Source organism: Chiloscyllium punctatum, chromosome 38 (assembly GCF_047496795.1).
Source record: "Chiloscyllium punctatum isolate Juve2018m chromosome 38, sChiPun1.3, whole genome shotgun sequence".
NCBI lineage: Eukaryota > Metazoa > Chordata > Chondrichthyes > Orectolobiformes > Hemiscylliidae > Chiloscyllium > Chiloscyllium punctatum.
Genome location: NC_092776.1, coordinates 32,797,696 through 32,817,706, shown reverse-complemented (window position 1 = coordinate 32,817,706; position 20,011 = coordinate 32,797,696). Strand labels below are relative to the sequence as shown.

Below are 20,011 nucleotides of genomic sequence, written 5' to 3'. Positions count from 1 at the left end.
TTAAAAAACCTTTTTTTTTGCATAAAGCTTTCCCCTTAAACTCCAGTTGTTAAAAAAGTTGAATGAAAAAATTATTTCAATTGATTTTTTACTCCTATCCATCTTCTGTTAAGCTTACTATTTGAAAAACACAAAAATTCTGTTGTTCAAATGAATTTTGTTTTACTCTTATGCAGTCTGTGAAGATGAAAAGTGGTGCCATGACAATTTCTTGAATTGCTCTGCTCTGAGGACAGCAGATGCCATCCGAGCTGACCTACTGGATATTATGCAACGCATTGAATTACCCATTTCAAAACCTGCTTTTGGTACACACAAGAATTCACTGAATGTGAAAAGAGCTTTGTTATCTGGTTACTTCATGCAGGTAAAAACTTTTGGGAATATCTTTCACCGTAATTTTGTAACTGATTCTGACTTCTGAATTGCGACTGTGTGTAAAAGTACAAGATAGCACTGTGAAGAGTTGCAGAGTCCACTCACAGAGTTAAGGACTATGGAAATATTTATTTATTTCTCTAGACTCTTTATTTATCATTCTCTTTACTGTGTGTTATGGTACAGCTCATCAGTTTTTTATTTTCTTCATAAAAGTCCAATCAATAAATGGCCAAATGCTTCACCCATCAGTGGCTTTGAATACTGCTCAAGTTGGAGACACAAATTGACAATTTGAGAACTGATGCAAGAATCCTTCCATGGCAGAAACTATAGACTTGCTTTACTGTTACTTGAACATCACACAGTGATAATACAGGAATTTTTAGTTCTACAGTTTGCAATTGTACAAACTTTCATTAGGCCAACATAACATTCCTATTTCTAGACAGCTCGAGACGTTGATGGATTAGGAAACTATGTCATGCTAACGCACAAACATGTAGCACAGCTGCACCCTTTCTCAAGCTACTGTTCCACAAAATTAAAACCAGAATGGGTTTTGTTCCATGAATTTACAATATCTGAGAACAACTGCATCAGGATCGTTTCAGATGTATCACCTGAAATGTAAGTGTACCTTCATAAATTCTTTCAGAGTTCAGAATCCAAACAGAGGACCGTTTAAAAATCTCGATTATAAAAGTAGTTAATTGAATGCTTTAATTTGTGTTGGCTTCAGATAGTGTCAGTTAATCTGTGCAATTAAATGGCAAAATTACCATCAAGGGTTTGAAAAGATAGAAAATCAGATAGTAAAACTGGAATGATGTATAAATATTCCCTCAGTCTCAAATTGCATGACCAACTCAGAACAAAAAGGTTTTTCTGCTGATGGATGTCATTTTGAGCAATCATGATAAGAAACACCAGTGGTGAATCTTGATTTTTCACATTTAATCCTTATTTTCCTATATAAAATCTGTTTCCTTCTCTTAAAAGTTGGAGTTTATCTTCGCCAGTTAATTAGCAATTCAAATTAAAGGATTTTGCCTCTAACCATTTCCTTTCAAAATGACGTTTGAGTCATATAGCATGGAAACAGTCCCTTGCTGACCAGGTTTCCCAAACTAAACTAGTCCCATTTGCCTGCATTTGGCCCATATCCCTCCAAACCTTTCCTATTCATGTACCTGTCCAAATGTCTTTTAAATTTTGTAACTGCACTCGCATCTACAACTTCCTCTGGCAGTTCATTCCATATACACACCACTTCTCAGGTCCCTTTTAAATCTATCTAAAATCTCACCCTAAATCTATGCTGTCCAGTTTTGAACTCTCCGACCCTTGGAAAAAGACCTTTGCTATCACGTTATCTGTGCTCCTCATGATTTTATAACCTGTACACAGTAACCCTCAACCTTCTAAATCCAGTCAAAACTCCAAACTCTCCTTATAACTCAAACCTTCCAGTCCCATAAAATCCTTGTAAATCTTTTCTGCACCCTTTCCAATTTAATAATATTCTTCACATAGACGGGCGACCGGAACTGTATGTAGTACTCCAGAAGTGGCCTCAAAGTCCCGCACTTCTGCAACATGACATCCAAACTCCCATCCTCAATGCTCTGACCAATGAAGGCAAGCATGCCTTACACCATAAGAGCAGAGGAGCAGAAATTAGGCCACTCAGCCTATTGAGTCTGCTCTGCCATTCAATAATGGCTGATAGGTTTCTTAACCTCATTTTCCAATTTTGACCCCCTTGGCAATCAAGAACTTATCTCTGTCTTAAATATAATCATTGACATGGCCTCCACAGCACTCTGTGGCAATGAATTCCACAGATTCATCACTCTCTGGCTAAAGAAGTTTCGCCTTATCTCTGTTCTACAGGGTTTTCCCTTTACTCTAAGGCTGTGTCCTCAGGTCCTCATGTCTCTTGCCAATGAAAACATCTTTCCAATGTCCACTCTGTCCAGGCTGTTCAGTATTCTGTGAGTTTCAATCAGATCTTTCTCATCCTTCTAAACTCTGAGTATAGTCCCAGAGTCCTCAAATGTTCCTCATATGTTAAGCCTTTCATTCTCGTGAACGTCCTCTGAACCCGCTTCAGGGTCTATAATTTTCCATCTTTTGCATGACTCCCTTCTTAAACGGGATTACATTGGCAATTTTCCAGTCCTCTGGGATCCTTCCTGATCCCAGTGATACCTGAAATATCACAACTAAAGGCTCCGCTATCTCTTCTGCTATCTCCTTCAGAACTCTGGGGTGTAGCCCAAATGGTCCAGGTGATTTGACCACTTTCAGACCTTCCAGTTTTTCATGCACTTTCTCCTTGTTGATGGTCACTGTACTCATTTCTGCCCCCCAGCATGCATGAATTTTTGGGATATTACTTGTGTCTTCCACCATGATGATTGATGCAAAGTAGTCATTCAAGTCCTCAGCTATTTCCTTGTTCCCCATTACCAGTTCTCCATTATAATTTTCTAGTGGCCCAGTGTCCACTTTACCCCTTTATATATCTAAAGGAACGCTTGCAATCTTCCCTAATATTACTGGCTAGCTTACCATCATATTTAGTCTTCTCACTCCTTATTTCTTTCTTTGTTGTCTACTGTCGATCTTTGAAGACTTCCCACTGCCCTTTGAAACATTGCATGCTCTCTTTTGCTTTTATGCTGTCCCTGACTTCCTTGGTCAGCCATGGTTGCCTCATCTCCCCTTTAGTATGCTTCTTTTTCCTCAGGATGACGTTTTGCTGTGTCTCCCAAATTACTCCCAGAAACTCCTACCATTGCTGTTCCACTGTCTTTCCTGCTAGGTTCATCTCCTGGTCAATTTTGGCAAGTTCATTCCTCATGCCTTTGTAGTTGCCTTTATTCAACTGTAATACTGTCATATATGATTCTACCTTTTCCCTCTCAAATTGTAGAGTAAATTCAATCAAATTATGATCACTGTCTCCTAAGGGTTCTTTCACCTTAAGCTCCCTTTCAAGTCTGCCTCATTGCACAACACTAAATGCAGAATTGCCTGTTCCCTAGTGGGCTCCACCACAAGCTGCTCCAAAAAGCCATCTTTGAGACGTTCCATAAATTCCTTTTCTTGCAATCCAGTACTAACCTGATCATCCCAGTCCACCTGCATATTGATATCCCTCCTCTTCACCACCCTGTCTCCTCGTGACACCACTTGCAAGGAATTTTGTACCCAATCCCCTTCGTCTCTCTGATCAGTAACAATCATCAGGGATTTACCATTAAATGTTTACATCCTGATCTCATTTTTCTTCACAACATGCAACACCTCACATTATCTAACTTAAACTCCATATGCCACTCCCTGTCCATTGACCCAGCTTGATTGCCAGTCATCCATTTTTCAAACCATTGTCACATCTATGCAACCCATATCTTCCAGTTTCAACAAAAAAAGATCAATTTCAACATCCCTTCCAATTAAAAATCTCCATACTCTTTCTTTCCTACATTTCAATGCCATGCTGCTTCATGAGTAACTTTCAATGTAGCTTCTATAGTGCTAAAGAACTGAAACTGAATGTGACCTTTGCTGAACATCTCCATTGCTTTGAAACAATCACTCCAACTCTAAGGCTTGCACTATTTCCAATGTGTTCACCTACTATACCTGTAGTCATCTGTAACATCCATATTATTTTCTCTTTTTTGGTAGGTAATACTGAGGGCTAAATTTTGACAGCCTCTCATTTTAAGATGAAGGCCAAGAAACAGAAAGCCTGGCAAAGATATGGTGGGAAGGAATTGAGCAACTTGTTCAATGTGTTCTAACCACAATGCCATTTTGTCAACACTTTCCTTGGCCACTAAGATGCCCTCTCCTTATAGTTGCAGCTTCAGCACTGACCAGTGCTCAAAGTGCTGAGTTAGCAGTCCTTTGAGTGGTTCAGCAGACCTCTTATGGTGAGGTAATAGAGTTTAACGCTGCCAAAGCTGAAATTATTTATTATCTCAGGGTCTCAACTGCCAGCCTTATATTAGTTTGCCTCCTGCTTTCAATGCTGGAGGTGGGACTCCTAACTCATGCATTAATATTCCTCCGTTAGCCCAAAATCCTTTGAGTCATTAATCACCTATTTCATACTTTGAGACCTTATTTCCTCAAACTTAATACTGGCAAAAGATTAGATTAGATTACTTACAATGGGGAAACAGGCCCTACGGCCCAACAGGTCCACACCAATCCGCCAAAGCGCAACCTACCCAGACCCATTCCCCTACATTTACCCCTTCACTTAACACTACAGGCAAGTTAGCATGGCCAATTCACCTAACCTGCACATTTTTGGACTGTGGGAGGAAACCGGAGCACCTGGAGGAAACCCATGCAGACACGGGGAGAACGTGCAAACTCCACAGAGTTAGTTGCCTGAGGCGGGAATTGAATCCAGGTCTCTGGCACTGTGAGGCAGCAGTGCTAACCACTGTGCCACCGTGCCGCCCACATATCCTCTTCAATTCCTGCAAGTCCTCTAGCTTTTGTTTCTATCCATATGCTTGAGCTATGACAAAGACATATAGTCATGAACTATTCAACCCCAAATGCAGATTTGAAAAAAACCAAATTGCTTTAAAAAAAACTCAAGCGGTCTGGCATTTCTCACTAGCACTCCAAATACCTACTGTTACTAAAAACTTGAGATTCCAGATGCCCAAGCTGATCTCTTTCCCATTGCTACTGAAATTCTATTTGGACTTTACCGCTCATTGAATTCCACAAAACCTTTTCCAGCATCTTCATTTAATTCAAAGTGCCAATGCCAACATATTCACTTATTCAAATTCAGTGCTTCCTGCAATTTTTCCAACATTTTCAAGATCTAGACATATACAAATAGCCTTGTGTGCAGTGAAAATTTCAAAATTTGCAAACAAGTTGGAAGCATTGTGAAGCAAGGATGATCATAGTAAGTTGAGAGAACACAATTAGGTTAGTGAATGGCCAGCAGACTTGGAGCAGAGATTTGTCATATGATTCATCAAAATGTGAAGACACAATATAACAAAGAATATAATCTGAACTAAAATTGTGCAATCATTGAAGGTGATAGCACAGAAATTGCTGGAAAAACCTCAGCAATTCTGGCAGCATCTACGGACAGAAAGCAGAGTTAAAGTTCCAGGTCCAGTGACTCTTCTTTGTAATTGTTGTTTGCTTAGTTATGCGGTTAGATTGGAGAAGTTGAGGTTATTCTGAAAAAAGGCCAAGGGAAGATTTAATAATAAAATTTCAAAATCATGAACGAGTCTAGAGTGAGTAAAGATGAATTGTTCCCGTTGTGAAAGAGTCACAAACCAGATGATTCTGATCAAGAAGAATGGCAAAAGGACATTATTTCTGGAATGTATTGCCCAAGTGCGTAGTAGAGGTAGATTCAAATTATGGCTTCCATAGAGAAACTGTTAAAAACCCAAAGAGAAAAAAAAGTTACAGGGCTACAGGGAACAGCTACAGGAGTGAGACGAGCAGAGTTGCTCTTTAGACAGAGCTTGCATTGATATGAGCCAAATTGCCTTTTTCTGTGCTGTTAGCAGTATGTTATTTGACTTCAATTTCAAGTCACTTTTCACAACAATCTTGTGGTGGTTTTATCAGTTAGACATTTCAGCACACATCTGTTACTCCTCTCTCTATGCTCTACAACATTCCATAAAACAATATTCCTTGATGCTCTACCCTTATTCTGCTTTACTCTTTACTTTCATCATACGACACTTAAATTCTTTCCTTCCAAATCCTCTGGAAATATGAGGAATAACAAGAAAATTGAGTTAGCATGGACATAACATTTGTGATTGTGTTTATAACATTTTTTTCCCCTCACTTCCGCTTATTTTCCCAGCTCATCCTATTTTGTCTTTTTTTTGCTTTATAGCACATATTCTATCTTGGGTAAACTCAAATCAGATATAGATTGCTTTTACTGCTGCATCCCTAGACATTAGAGAGTAAAGCATCAACAAAAAAAAAATTATTTTGGCGCATTTAACTAGTGAATCTGGCAATATAAAATTGCAATAAAATTAAGAGATTTGAGAAAACTAAGCCCTTACCCATGGTTTCCTATTAATTGTAGTTAAAAACTGAAAATCTCATTCAAAACAGAATCTGAAAGAAGCATTCATGTTCTGAATGACGCAGCACCAAACCAGTTATTTTCCCATTACAGTGGAGTCATTAGAGTTAATTTACATTAATACTTTCTGAAGCTTTGTAGATGTGTCAGGTAATAACCATCCAGACTCTCAGGAAGACCTTCAATAATGTTTCAAATCACTTTTGGTCAGGTTGAAGTTACAACAGTCTAGCGTGAGCCTTGATTCTGGTGGCATTAGGGTTCTGATGTTACAGGTTCTCTTTTTGACTGAGTGATAGAAGTGAATAGCTGAATTTGTCAGCAACTGAAGAGGTCAAACACAGCTGGTTGTGCTATGTTTTTGGATGTTTGTTCAAAACACAGTTTTGAAATGCACAACAACAAAAAGGTAGGCTTAAGTCACATCAGATTCTTCATTTGACATTTTGTTTCCCCTATAGGTTTGTACAGCTGGCTCCGCAGTATTACTTCACCAACCTACCCCCTAGTGAGAGCAAGGAACTCCTACAGGAAATCATTGATCACTTCTCAAAACTGTCAGATGGAGAGGAACAGCATGTATCCAACAAAGAAAACAAGCAAGAAGATCTTAGCCACCAGCATGAAGACCGATGTGTGATTCAATGATGGACTGAATTGCACAATTACTAGAATGGGCAAAAATAATTCAATAGAACAATAAAGGGCCAAAGCTTATGTTTCTATGTTGTGGGAAAATGTCACATAAAACATCTCCAGGAACTTGAAAAGCTTTAATTTTCTTTAAAGCTGATTTCTTAGATTTTCGTCTTGGTTAAATTTTAGCCCAAATGTATTTCTTTCTTTAAAAATTTTAATATTCATTTGTCTAAATAAAAAACAGAACAAAACAAGAAAATGTTTTATATTTCTATTTCAAAAGGTATTTCATTAAAATACCAAGTTAATGGGATAAAATACTGCATATTTACAATTTGAAACTTTAGTACAATTTATTTGTCCAAAATGGATGATTTCTGTAGTTTCAGTTCATCATATTGTTAAGTACTCCTCGAGTTTGTTAATGATTGCATTTATTCGGTCAGCAGGAATTAGCATAACTGTTCGAAGAGGTTTCATAGGTATGTCATCAAAAGACCAGCGACCAGACAGACAGCTGTCACTGTCTTCTTGCACAGAGTAGCTGTATGTTATAACAGATTGCTAAAACCAAAGCAGATAGATAATTAGAACATGGAAGTCAAATTAAAAGATACAACATTCAACTAAGCAAAAGTGATGCATTTAAAGTTTAAACCATAGTAGACACATTACATTTCCCTTATTCACAGACTTCATTAAAACAAAAAAACTGTAATACACAGGTACTTTGACAATAAGCTTAACAAGGAAGTGAATCAAACTTTAACTGACCTATCACACCAAATACAGCAATCTGTTTTAACTGGCATCTTATAAACCAGTACTTTCAATAAACTGGCAAAAGTTAGATGTCTGAAGTAATGGAGGTTTACTGTGTTATCACAATCTCCATGATGTCAGAGTAGTCAGTTGAGGGTGTGAGTGAGAAGGCTCTCTGCCATTAAATTTTATTATTTCAATTGCATTATTTACAGAATTAATCTTAGAAATAAAGTATAAACAGTGGTGTGTCTACCACTGTATTACACTTCTGTTACTTAGTGTGTGATTTACATTGGTTACATGGAACTTTTATTCAACCGGCTCACTGCTCATGGACCCATAGGTGCCAGCTAATAAAACATTTACCGTATTTTTTTTAGGATAGGGTGCAAGGAACTCACCTCATAAAAGAATTCCTCTTCTGCATTTGTAAACATTAGTTCTTCTTTCACTTTGCCCTTTTGTTGTGGCATGTTTTTCTTTCCCACTTCCATATAAGTCTTGCTGATCATAAGGTAATAATGACTTTTGCCACAAGGTTTATTGCTCTTGTGGGCATCCATCAATTCAGTCCTAAACACATTCAAGATAGTGTTGAAATTAAAAATAGGAAAATTTTCATGAAAGGGGTATGTTAAAGTAGAATATTTAAAGAATTGTGCTTCTGTTTGCCAAATAATTAGCTTTACATTGCAAATAAATAACAATCACTCAATTATGATCCAAAACATTAAGTTCTTCTTCATCACCAGCCTGAGTTAAACTCAACAGCAGTATCATTAGCTAATAGGTTTCTGGACTTTTGAAAGTCCAGAGAGGGACCTCTAGTACCTTGAACACTTCTGGGCAATACATCTTAAATGATAGATGTTTTCTAATCAGACTATGCAGAGATGTTGTTATGTGCCTCTACAGCAGGTGGGACTTGAATCCAGACTTCCTGTTTCTGAGGTAGAGACAGTATGACTGCAGCACATGAATATACGTCTCAAAAAAAAAGTCAATAAATAGACCTCAAAAGATTCCCTCCAACTCAAAGCCATGAAGACAGGCAGAAACATCCCAAAAATCTAACAAACCATATACATGCACTTACTCTCAGGGTGACACAGGCACACCCACAGATATTATACGTTCCTAGCAGCCTAAAAGGTTGGAAATTTGTGAAAAATTCATTAATGCTTTTTTAAAAAATCCACAAATATCCTACCTGAACACCTACTTCTAAAAGATTGACATAACTGTACTGATAGATTCTCTTGTCCGACAAGTTATCAAGAATTCCTGAATACTTGTTCCATGTGCACATTACAACTGTCAACAGGGATAGATACTAGATGTGGAGAGGTGGTCACACCACAAGCTAAGACTCCACTGACAGGGAGCAAATGGATCACTTTCAGGCATAGAAAAGGCAACCAGCAGGCATTGCAGGAGTCCCCTATGGACATTCCCCTGAAAATAGGTATACTAATTTTGGAATTTGTTTTGGAGCAGAGAGAAAAAGAAAGTGGAGAGAATGGCCTCAGAGGAAAGTAACAGCAGCCAAATTCATTGTATCACATTTAGCTCTGCTGCATTAGAAGCAAGGAATAGTGGGGGAAGGTGATAGTAATAGGGGATTAAATCATAAGGGGCATAAGTGAACATTACTGTGGTCACAACGAGTTCAAGGATGGCATATTGCCTCTCAAGTGAAGGTCAAGAATATCAGTGTGACTACAGGACATTCTTGATTGGGAATGAGGGGGTGAACAGCCAGTGGTTGTGATACATATCTACCAATAATATAGATTTTAAAGAAAAAGGAATGAGCTCTTTAAAAAAAAAACTCCAGTGAGTTGGAAAAACAAGTTAAAGTAGGACCTCACAAAGTAATAATTTTGATATTGCTACTAGTGCTGTATGCTGGAAATAGCAGGATATACCAGATGAATATGTGGCTGGTGAAATGATACAAGAGAAAGATTTCAGGTTTCTATAACATTTGAACAGGTCCTGAGGGAGGTGGGATTAGTATAAGCAAGGTAGATTGTACTTGTGTAGTACAATTGGAGAGACTTTAAACTAAAAGACAGGAGAATTGGGAACCTATAAGAGGAAGAGAGCAGACTGGGAAACAAGGGCAAAAACAAAATGACAGAATGGAAAATATGAAAAGTGATAGCAGAGCATTTAATGGCAAAAATCAAACAGAGCCACAGTACAAAATAATGCAAACAGGACTAAGAATGTTAAAAAGACATGCTTTAAGGCCTCGCATCATAATGCACACAGCATTTGCAACAAAGCAGATGAATTATTCACATGAATAGGTATAAACAGTATGATACTGTTGGGACTGCAGAGACATGGCTGTATCATGAGCTGGATGGAAATTGAATATTTAAGGGCATTCGGTTGAAGGAAGAGCAGACAGAGGAAAAGGAAGTGGAGTAGCCATAAGGTGGATGGGATGCTCTTCAGAGGGTTAGTGTGAACTTGATGGGCCAAGTGGCCTACTTCCACTGTAGGAATTCTGTGGTTCTGTACAATGTAGGAGTAGAAAGAGCGCATTGGGCCCATGAAATCTGCTCAGACATTCAATCATGGCTCATATGTTTCTCAACCCCATTCCCCTCTCTTCTCCATATCAATTTGATGCCTTCACTAATGAAGAATTTTCCTCTCTTGTCTTAAATACACTCAATGACTTGGCCTCCACAGCTTTCTGGGGCAATGAGTTCCACAGATTCACCATATTCTGGTAGAGGAACAAAACTTCACTATCCGCTGCGGTAGGATCCATTGCTGGTTAAAAAGGTAAATTAATGCAACAGAAGAAGGATATTAACTCCAGTGAAGTGGAATCTAGTGGAAGAGCTTAGAAACACCAAGGGGCAGAAAATGATTGTGGGAGTAGTGATAGTCCCAAAGTGCAGTGGTAATGTCAGTGAAGGTATTTGAGACGCACATAAGAAAAATAACAGCTATAATTTTATGGTTGACTTTAATCTGCATATAGATTAGGCAAATCAGTTTAGTAACAATGCTGGAAACTCAAGGGAGAGCTAGAGTATGTGATCAGTGCTTGGACTCCAGCTATTCATAATACATATTAATAATTTAGATGAGGGAACTAAATGTAATATCTTCTTGAACTATGAGAATACAAAAGTTGCTTCATTGCAATTTGGACAAGTTGAGTGAATGGACATATGCTTGGCAGATAAAATATAACATGAATAAGCTTAGAGGAATGGGGGGGGGGGGGGGGTGCGGGTTGAATCTCATAGAAACCAGTCAATCAAACTCTAACAGGACTAGATAAGGTAAATGCAGGAAGGATGCAGGAAGGGGTTACAATCTAAGGATATAGAGTATGCCATTTAGCATTAAGGTTAGGAGAATTCTTTTCCATCCAGAGTTATGAGTCTATGGAATTCTCTATCACAAAGTGTTTGTGGACACAATGTTGAATGTTTTCAAAAAGACGAAAGATATAGTTCTTAGGTCTAAAGGAATCAAAAGCTATGGGGAGAGAGCTGGAACAGGTACTGAGTTGGATGATCAATGATGATCACACTGAATAGCAGAGCAGGTTTGAAAGGCCTTATCCTGCACCTATTTTCTGTTAAACTACACTTGTGTGACCAATCCACTACATTATACTTTGTTATCTCTTGCATTACTTGTATTTATCATCAAAACTTTGTTTAGATCTGTCAGTAAGGAAACCACTGAACAACTTTTAGTATTTCAGAAACAACTCATTTTATTCTTCCTTCACTATGAAGTTAAAATTAAGTGGTACAGGTCTTAGCATGCTTTTTCGTTTCCTAACTGAATTAGAACTCCTTTACCAGTTTGCAAGTAATGGAAAAAATCAATGGATGCACCAAGCCAAGCTATTGTGGCATTCAACCATGCTAGTTTTGGAAATGACATGCCAATCAAAAGAAAACTAGTATCCCAATTACTCCATTAAGATTACCATTTTCAGCCTAGACAAGGTGATAAACCGCTAGTATATCTATTTCAACGCTGTCTATAATACAAAGTTGGATAGTGATTAGATCCAACTTTTGTAGATATTCATTATGACTTAGCTGGAAAATGTGGGCAAGATTGTGGTAGCTGAATTAAAGATTCATCAGTTCATACTTAAAAAGGAATTTGTACAGCTGCTGTCAAATTTGAAGTATCAAAAATGAAACCTTACAATATATCAAAAAAAAATTGCAGGCCCACATTTGAATTTGGAAGCCATGGGGTTGAGCTTAAACTGTAGATTTAGGCTGTCTAACATACTGGTCTTAATGCCTACAACTTTTTTAAAAAATGGAATACATAATAAACTAGCAAGTACAATTATGAGTGTATGCAAGAAGCAACAATAATTTTTTGACCATTTACTCCAAATATGAATCAATACTTTGTCTGCTAATGAGGGCTTCACTCATTTACGAGGAACTTTTAACTAATTTTATTGTACTAATTTGTGTCACTGGATTAGAAATTCAACATGTTTCTGCCAACACCCCCCACCATGTCCTTGAATTGTTCACAAACAAGCCTTTTATCACAACACAATAGCTCAGCATAGAGTACTTACTGGAGTTGTTTGTGCAAAGGCAGAGAGATCTGTGGTGGCACATTGATGAAGCGCTCACTGATGAGAAAACTCACTGGCTTGCTGTTGTCATTTAGTATTTTGTCCAGCTGCTCAGCTGTACCCTGGTGATGAGACTTGGACTGGCTCAGAACCAATTCTTTAATCTGCTCAACAGACTCCATTCCCTAGAGATCACAGAAATAAATCAGCCATAACGATTTACATTCTGAATTAGTTTTATGCTGAGGCACAATGATATTAAAAAAGTAGCAAAAATCTGCATGTTTTTCCAGATAAAACTTTCAATCATTTATGTGACTGAAAAAGCTTTAACAGCAAAGTAGCCATTATTGAATATCATGATTTAGAGATGCCGGTGTTGGACTGGGGTGTACAAAGTTAAAAATCACACAACACCAGGTTATATCCAACAGGTTTAATTGGAAGCACACTAGCTTTCGGAGCGACGCTCCTTCAGGTGATAGTGGAGGGCTCGATCGTAACACAGAATTTGTAACAAAGATTTACACTGATGTAACTGAAATTATACTTTGAAAAATTGATTGTCTATTAAGCCTTTCATCTGTTAGAATACAGTGATAGAAGTGAAACTAACAGATGAAAGGCTTAATAGACAATCAATTTTTCAAAGTATAATTTCAGTTACATCACAGTGTAAATCTTTGTTACAAATTCTGTGTTACGATCGAGCCCTCCACTATCACCTGAAGGAGCGTCGCTCCGAAAGCTAGTGTGCTTCCAATTAAACCTGTTGGACCATAACCTGGTGTTGTGAGATTTTTAACATTATTGAATATCCAGTGGCTTGAAAATTTTATTGCAGCTGTCAAATTGAAGGTACAGTTTATTTTGAAAACTTAAGAAAATCTGGATTAGAAGAAACATTATTTTTTTATTTTACATTTATTTAACTTCAAACTTACCCAACTCATGCAGGTCAAGCAAACCCTAGCCACAAATGAATTTAAATCAGTTTGAATAGATGCGCTTTTAATTATGATAATGTCTCTTGTTATATAGTTGCATAACTGCTTCTAATGAATACTGTATATGTCTCCACCTGTCACTGTTGCATTTATTTTCCCACCAGTTAATAGGCCACTACTTAAAGTAAATCATGCCATTCTAACAAAAACAAGTATAACTGATCCCAGGTCGAAATCTCTTTAGATCCCCAGAGATCTAAAATGAACACAAAAAGCAGTGAAGAAACTCTGGTTTGACAGCAGTGGAGAAACAATTAAGGTTCAGACCAATAAGATTCTTCTTCAGAACTCGAACTTTCTCCAGAACTTTGTTTTTATTTCATGACATTCTAATTTTATGCTGAATTACACAGAAGTATAAAAGTGGTTTCTCATGCTATTTGTACTTTACGCAAGGAAAGTCAGTTCTAAACATTTAAATGGAAAATTACCAAATTACAGACATAAAGAAAATTAGTCTAAATGAAATATTTGGAGCATCTTACCTTTTCATATAGCTTTCTCCAAACTGTCATTTTTCACTGTACTTCCCATTGTTTCCTCAAGTCTAACTATTTATTTATTCCTGCAATCATATTATTTCTTCATTGCAATGCATTTCATGGCAGGGTGAGCTTCCAGTATTTAATTTCTGAACTTGCTTGTTGACGACTTTGGACTGCACAACATCACCTTTCCTTGACTAGCAAATTTGAGATCTGCCAGTGTGTATGACAGACATTTAGACCCATTGTCCCAAAGATTCAGTATGAAATCAAAAGCATGGAGCAGCTAAATCGCAAACACATAAGCAGTTGTTACATAAAATGAGCATTAAAAAAAAAGAGCCATGCCTAGTAAAATACCAGGTGCTCTTAGACATTAGAGGAATACAAATATTTTAGACCCACAAAGATTTTTGATATCAAATTATTTGCATGGAAGCTTTGCCTTGAGATGCAGTGCAACATCTATCTTTCAGCACAAGATGCAACTAGCCGATTATGCCTATTCACATTTTTCAGCTGGAAAAATTTTATCCACGTCTAACAAAGACTCTTTTTAAATAATCAGTTTCCTTTAAAATGATCTTTAATCATTGCCTTTCAAGTGACTTTTGGAAAAGTATTCCATGTTCAAAATGCTTTCTATTAAAATTCTTTTTAAACCTTTCTTCATTATTGAGTAATGACTTATTGTATTTGTCAAAACAGTGGATACTAATTTTCACTAATTGCCTGCACAGTATCTTTTGAAAGTTTTTGAAAGCTGCAACTGGATTCCACCTCAATCTCCATCTATATTTTAATTTCAGTCAATGATCATCTCTCCTCTTCTAATCACTGAATCTGACCATTCAAATGGTGTTGTTGTATGCACTGTTCTTATTCTCAAAGTTTACATATCATATTCAATGAAGTTTTCACTAATGCCCTTTTAGGGAAAGGAATCTGCCTTCCTTACTGCATTTGTCCTGCAAGTGATTCCAGACCCACAGCAAAGTGACTAACTTATAACTATCCTCTGAAGTGACCTAGTAAGCTACTCCATTATAGCAAACTTCCGTCAAGTCCAAACAAAGGGATGAAATTGACAAACCATGCGGCACCAATCTAGGAAATAGAAATGACAATTATGAATAGCCCTGTTGACATTACAAAATCCTGCTTTACATCATCTGGGAGGTTGGGCCAAAATTGACACTGCTGTTGCACAACTACTGAAACAACAGCCTTACATCATATTCACAGAATTACAGCTTACAGACAACACTGCAGACACCACCACCACAACCTCAGCTATATTCTGTCCGAATGGCAGGACAGACCAAACAGAGGTGATGGAACAGCGGTACACAATCAAGCATGCATTCTCAAGACCTCATGATATCTCAAGTCAAGTATAGGAAAGGAAACCTCATGCTGTTTATTATCTATTATCTTCAAAGACAGTCTGTAACATCATGACCTTGCATATCTCCCAATCAAGTGGATGATCCATTCCAGCATCCTTCAGAGGATGCCATAAGTGCAATATCTTGAAACAATTCAATTCATTCCACATGACATCAAAAAGCGATTGAAGTAACACTGGATACTGCAAAGGCAGTTTATTTGTACAGAATCATTCACTAGCCATAGTACTGAAGGGCTGCTCTCTTGAACTAGCTTTCCAGCACAGCGTTAGCATCTACTGACAATGGAAAAATGGCCAGGGAATTTCCTGAACATAGAAAACAAAACAATATGACCTTATCAGTTATTGCCTTATCAATAAACTTGATCAGCAAAGTGATGACAGGGCAATTGACTGTGCTATCAAGAAGTAATCAGCCCACTGATACCTAGTGTCACTCAATTTTTAGCCTCACTGCAGTTTTGGTCTACACATAGATAAGAGGACTGAACTCTAGAGGTGAAATGCAAGTACTGTCTTTCTCAACGTAACATTCGACCAATTATGGCAGCAAGGAGTTCTCTAATGACTGAATGACAGCCAGCACCATTTGCAACTCCTCGGATACTGAAGCAATCCATATCAGCCAAACCTAGAATACATTCAGCATTTGGCTACATGGCAATATCCACGACAAACAAATAGCAGGCAATAACTATCTCCAACAAAAGAGAATCTAACCACCACTCTCTAAACTTTCAATGGCTGCGCCATCACTGAATCCCCGACTATTAACATCCTGAGATTCCCACTGAATAGAAAGTAACCTGGAGGAGTGACTTAAATACTGTGCCCATAAGAACAGATCAAAGAATAGGAATCCCGCAGCAAGTAACTCACCACCTGATTCCGCAAAGCCGACCCACAATATACAATGCACAAACCAGGAGTAGTAATGGTACTCTCCACTTGCTTTGATGAGTGCATCAATCAAGGAGCTTGACATTATCCAGGACAAAGCAACCTACTTCATTAGCACCTCATTCAAAACCTTAGCATTCACTCCCTTCATCACCAATGCACAACTGCAGTAGTGTGTACCATCTACAAGACAGACTACAGTAACTCACCAGAGCTCCTCCAACAGCATTTTCCATACCCACAAATCTTTGCAACCTAAAAGAACAAGACCCCCCCCCACCATTCACCATCCTGACTTGGGAATATATTGCTGCTGGGTCAAAATTCTGGACCTACCTTTCTAGCAGTACAGCAAGTGTATCTACACCTCTCAAACTACAAGGCAGCAACTCACCACTGCTTCCTCCAGAGCAATCAGAGATGGACAATAAATACTGGCTAAACAGCAACATCGATTCCCATGAACAAATAGAAAAATGCACATGTCTTATTACAATTTCTTCCTCACAGTTTGCCATCTGATGTTGGCAAACTTTGATAATTCCCATATACATGTTTAAATCAGTAAAAGAGGACAAAAACAAAAGTCCCATGGAGGCTCCTGTAGAACATCACGATCGAATAAGTTTTTAAAAATCCATCTACCCTATTCTTAGATCACTTTTCTCGAGCATTTCTATAAATACCATGTTCTCTTTTTTGTATCATACCTCTTAGATGACAAAACATACATATCTATTAACTTCATTCTCATTATCTCCATTCTGCAATTTTTCCCCAAAAGTTAATTAACTTGCTTAAGCATTACCTGTCTTGTGCAAATCAACATTAACTATTCTCAATTAGCTCATGTCCGAGAATTCGGAGATGGTTGGGAATGTAATCAGATCAACCATCAGGCTCAGGGGGTTGAGTGCCCTACTCCTGCTAATTCACACATGTGCAGCTCACTACCATATTTCCTATTCACTTATTTCATCCTAACTGAGAAATTCTAGAAGTTTACCCAAATGTCCCAGCCTTTCCAATTTTGAACACGGACGTAACATTTGTCAATCTCTAGCCATTTGGCATAATTCTTACCCATAAAAGTGCTTGTAAAAATTTAAGAGTAGCTTGCTTCAAAAGGAGGTGATTAGCACCACTGCCCTTTTTCAGGGCAAAGCACCAAGAATCCCGATTTCAATCATTTACATCAAAATAAGTGTTGAGCTTAGTTGCAGTATTTACTAGCTATTAAAATGTATTGGCCATGAAGACAATTTTTAAAACACAATCAAGGAAAACATGCAATAATTTGCTTAATTTCTATATTAGATGATATCAGTTGCATGTAAATTCAGGAAAATTAATACTTCAATCCCAAACACAAAGCAACTTACAAACTCAGTTAATGCATAGTGCATTTACCTTTCTTTCAGTCAGATTTATAACAGTGATGAACCCAAAGATATCATCTTCATCACCATCTTCATTATTTCCATCCAATATCTCAGCTTGCTTTAAATATAAAACAATTCAGTTATACAATGCAGTGAAGCAAAACTTCAGGCTAAGTAAAACATACAAGTCTTATTTCCATTTAATACCTAGGAACACTTCATAAGTCGTACATCTTATTTTATTTCGAACCCCTGATACGTCATTGACTTTCATGTTTCGCCAATATCAAATCCGAAGCAAGCCCTTTATTGCATCATATATTATGAATTCAATTTACATGGCACCAAATAGTGTAATGTACTTTAATAATATCAAGAAGTCAAGATTAAAAAAATGTCAGGAACCATTCTCATCTTGAAATTAAAGATACTTCTAGTAACACATTCCAATGTCATTCTTATAAACACAACTGTCAGGGCAAAAATATGTTGGCAGTAATGAGGCAATTAATATTGATATATTCTGATAAAGCATTATGCATGAAACATTAATCCAAATTTCTTCGCACCTCCAATATTCTGTTGTGATGTTTCATCTCCTACATGGAAGTAGCACTATTTCAAATTTCCAACAAGCTATTATCCTTGTATAATTGGCCTGAGAGGATAGTTATGAAATCCAATAAGTAGGCAGTAACAGGATTTCTTTCACTACATGTTAGAGGAGAATATACATTTTACATATAGGCTATCACGACAATTATACATCTTGAACCGTAGCAATTGCTATACCAACTAAACTTTTACATCAAAGCTCTAAAAGAAATTTAGAAATAATAGTTGCATTTCATAAGGAAGGCATCTCAGTGATACTAATACCATCTGCTCATAAATCTCCATCTTTGAACAGGTCTCATGCTTATGATAATTAAATCATATCAAGGATATGAAACATTACAGGTGAACAGAATAACCTGGAATTAGCAAAACGAGCATCACCAATATCCAATCACTATTATGACCTGTGACTTTTTATGAATTAATTTGGACCAATTAAAAACCAAATTTAACTGCAAAGTTAAACTCGATTTTTAAGCTAAATCTGTGCAGAAAAAGAGTGAAGATAAATGGAAAAAATGCAAATATTATCTTTCTTAGTTTTGATCAGGTACTTTGTCATAATATTTAAGAATGTACCCAATTCTCCTGACTTACCCGAATAACACTTCCAACATGATTTTGCTGTATTATGATGTCTGCGAGTTCAGTGATGTTGATGCTGGCCTTGAGAAATAACTGCAAAAGGAAAAATAATTGAATGTGGTATTAAAACTGTTGTAAGTAGATACTAAATTTGCAAACCAAAACCTACATGCAAAGAATTTCAGATTTTCCAAGTTACCTGTTGTAACAATCTCTTGATTCCATTATGATCACTGTCAGATATGGTATGCGCTTCAAAATCTACTTGCACTTCCTGCAGAATAGAAACATACAGTCCATAGGACAACACTGGCAAAGTCTGTGTTCTTTACCCCATTTGTAATTGCAAAGGTGGTGACAAGGTTCCCTTGCACCACTGTAGTTAGGTAGGGGGCTCCAGGATTTAACCCAGCGACAGTAAAGTAATTAATATATATTTCCAACACAAGCAACTTGGAAATGCCACTGGTATGGCAAATGAGTTTGGGAAATTTAGAAGGAATATTGGTGAACTGCTGCAGTGTATTTTGCAATGCATATTGATGTGGAGGTGGTGAATCTAGTGGTTAAGTTGGAGGAGGTCCTAATTAATTGGGCTCTCTCATCATTCTTGCCCCCTTCCCTTCTTACCCTCCTCCAATCCCTTGCCCCCTGCCCTCCAACTTTCCTGTCGTGCCATCCTGGGAATGGGGAAGAGAAGGTAGGAGAACGGGATTGAGAAGTACATCAGCCATGACGGAGTAGACTCGATGGTCTGAATGGCCTAATACACCTCCTGTATCTTACAGTCTCCTCACTCTGTACTCCCCGGCCCCACGTGGTTCCGCTCGCGCGCGCTCGGGTTCTGTCCCCGTCTCGCGGTCGGCTCGGCCGTTATTTTCTCACTTGCTGTACTTCTTGCTCCGATTCTCCGCTGCTGTCCCCGGACTCCTCTTCCTCCGTTTCACTTTCCTCTGCTGCCGGATCCAGTTGCCGCCGTTTGGCCGACGACGCCATCGCCCCGAGCTCAGCGTCAGCGGAACGACATTTCCCACAGCCGGAAACCACGGCTCTAGTTCGACAACCGTTTCCGCTTGTCGCGATAATTTTTTTAAAAAACACCGTTGATTCTGTATCAGGTGAA

General features: G+C 37.8%; 3 protein-coding genes across 5 annotated transcripts in view; 2 read left to right on the top strand and 1 right to left on the bottom strand.

The window, feature by feature from the left end:
• The window catches only part of LOC140463511 (putative pre-mRNA-splicing factor ATP-dependent RNA helicase DHX32), a 36,187-nt gene extending 28,007 nt beyond the window's left edge, over positions 1 to 8,180 (top strand). For 2 of the 3 annotated variants that reach the window (XM_072557571.1, XM_072557570.1), the window contains 3 exons: positions 177 to 367; positions 827 to 1,008; positions 6,964 to 8,180. In XM_072557571.1, coding sequence (XP_072413672.1) covers positions 177 to 367; positions 827 to 1,008; positions 6,964 to 7,150 — 560 coding nt within the window. In that variant the 3' untranslated portion in view covers positions 7,151 to 8,180. The remainder of the gene's footprint in view (positions 1 to 176; positions 368 to 826; positions 1,009 to 6,963) is intronic. The other variant, XM_072557572.1, reaches the window with a different exon arrangement.
• Positions 7,399 to 19,926, bottom strand: bccip (BRCA2 and CDKN1A interacting protein). Its single transcript, XM_072557578.1, has 7 exons — positions 19,774 to 19,926; positions 19,088 to 19,162; positions 18,901 to 18,981; positions 17,714 to 17,803; positions 12,501 to 12,685; positions 8,308 to 8,479; positions 7,399 to 7,705 (listed from the first exon to the last, which is right to left on the bottom strand). The coding sequence occupies exons 1-7, from the start codon at positions 19,882 to 19,884 to the stop codon at positions 7,535 to 7,537; spliced, it is 885 nt and encodes a 294-aa protein (XP_072413679.1). The 5' UTR covers positions 19,885 to 19,926; the 3' UTR covers positions 7,399 to 7,534.
• The window catches only part of uros (uroporphyrinogen III synthase), a 49,926-nt gene continuing 49,808 nt past the window's right edge, over positions 19,894 to 20,011 (top strand). Inside the window, exon 1 of the mRNA XM_072557581.1 lies at positions 19,894 to 20,006. The gene's annotated coding sequence lies outside the window, so the exon portion shown is untranslated. The remainder of the gene's footprint in view (positions 20,007 to 20,011) is intronic.

What these genes read in the sequence shown, in the direction of transcription:
- bccip (XM_072557578.1), bottom strand. Translation starts at nt 19,884, where the DNA reads ATGGCGTCGTCGGCCAAACGGCGGCAACTGGATCCGGCAGCAGAGGAA. An exon ending in ATGTTGGAAGTGTTATTCGG is followed by an intron (nt 17,804 to 18,900) that starts GTAAGTCAGGAG and finishes TTATATTTAAAG; the next exon opens with CAAGCTGAGATATTGGATGG. An exon ending in CCTTTGCACAAACAACTCCA is followed by an intron (nt 8,480 to 12,500) that starts GTAAGTACTCTA and finishes GAATGTGTTTAG; the next exon opens with GACTGAATTGATGGATGCCC.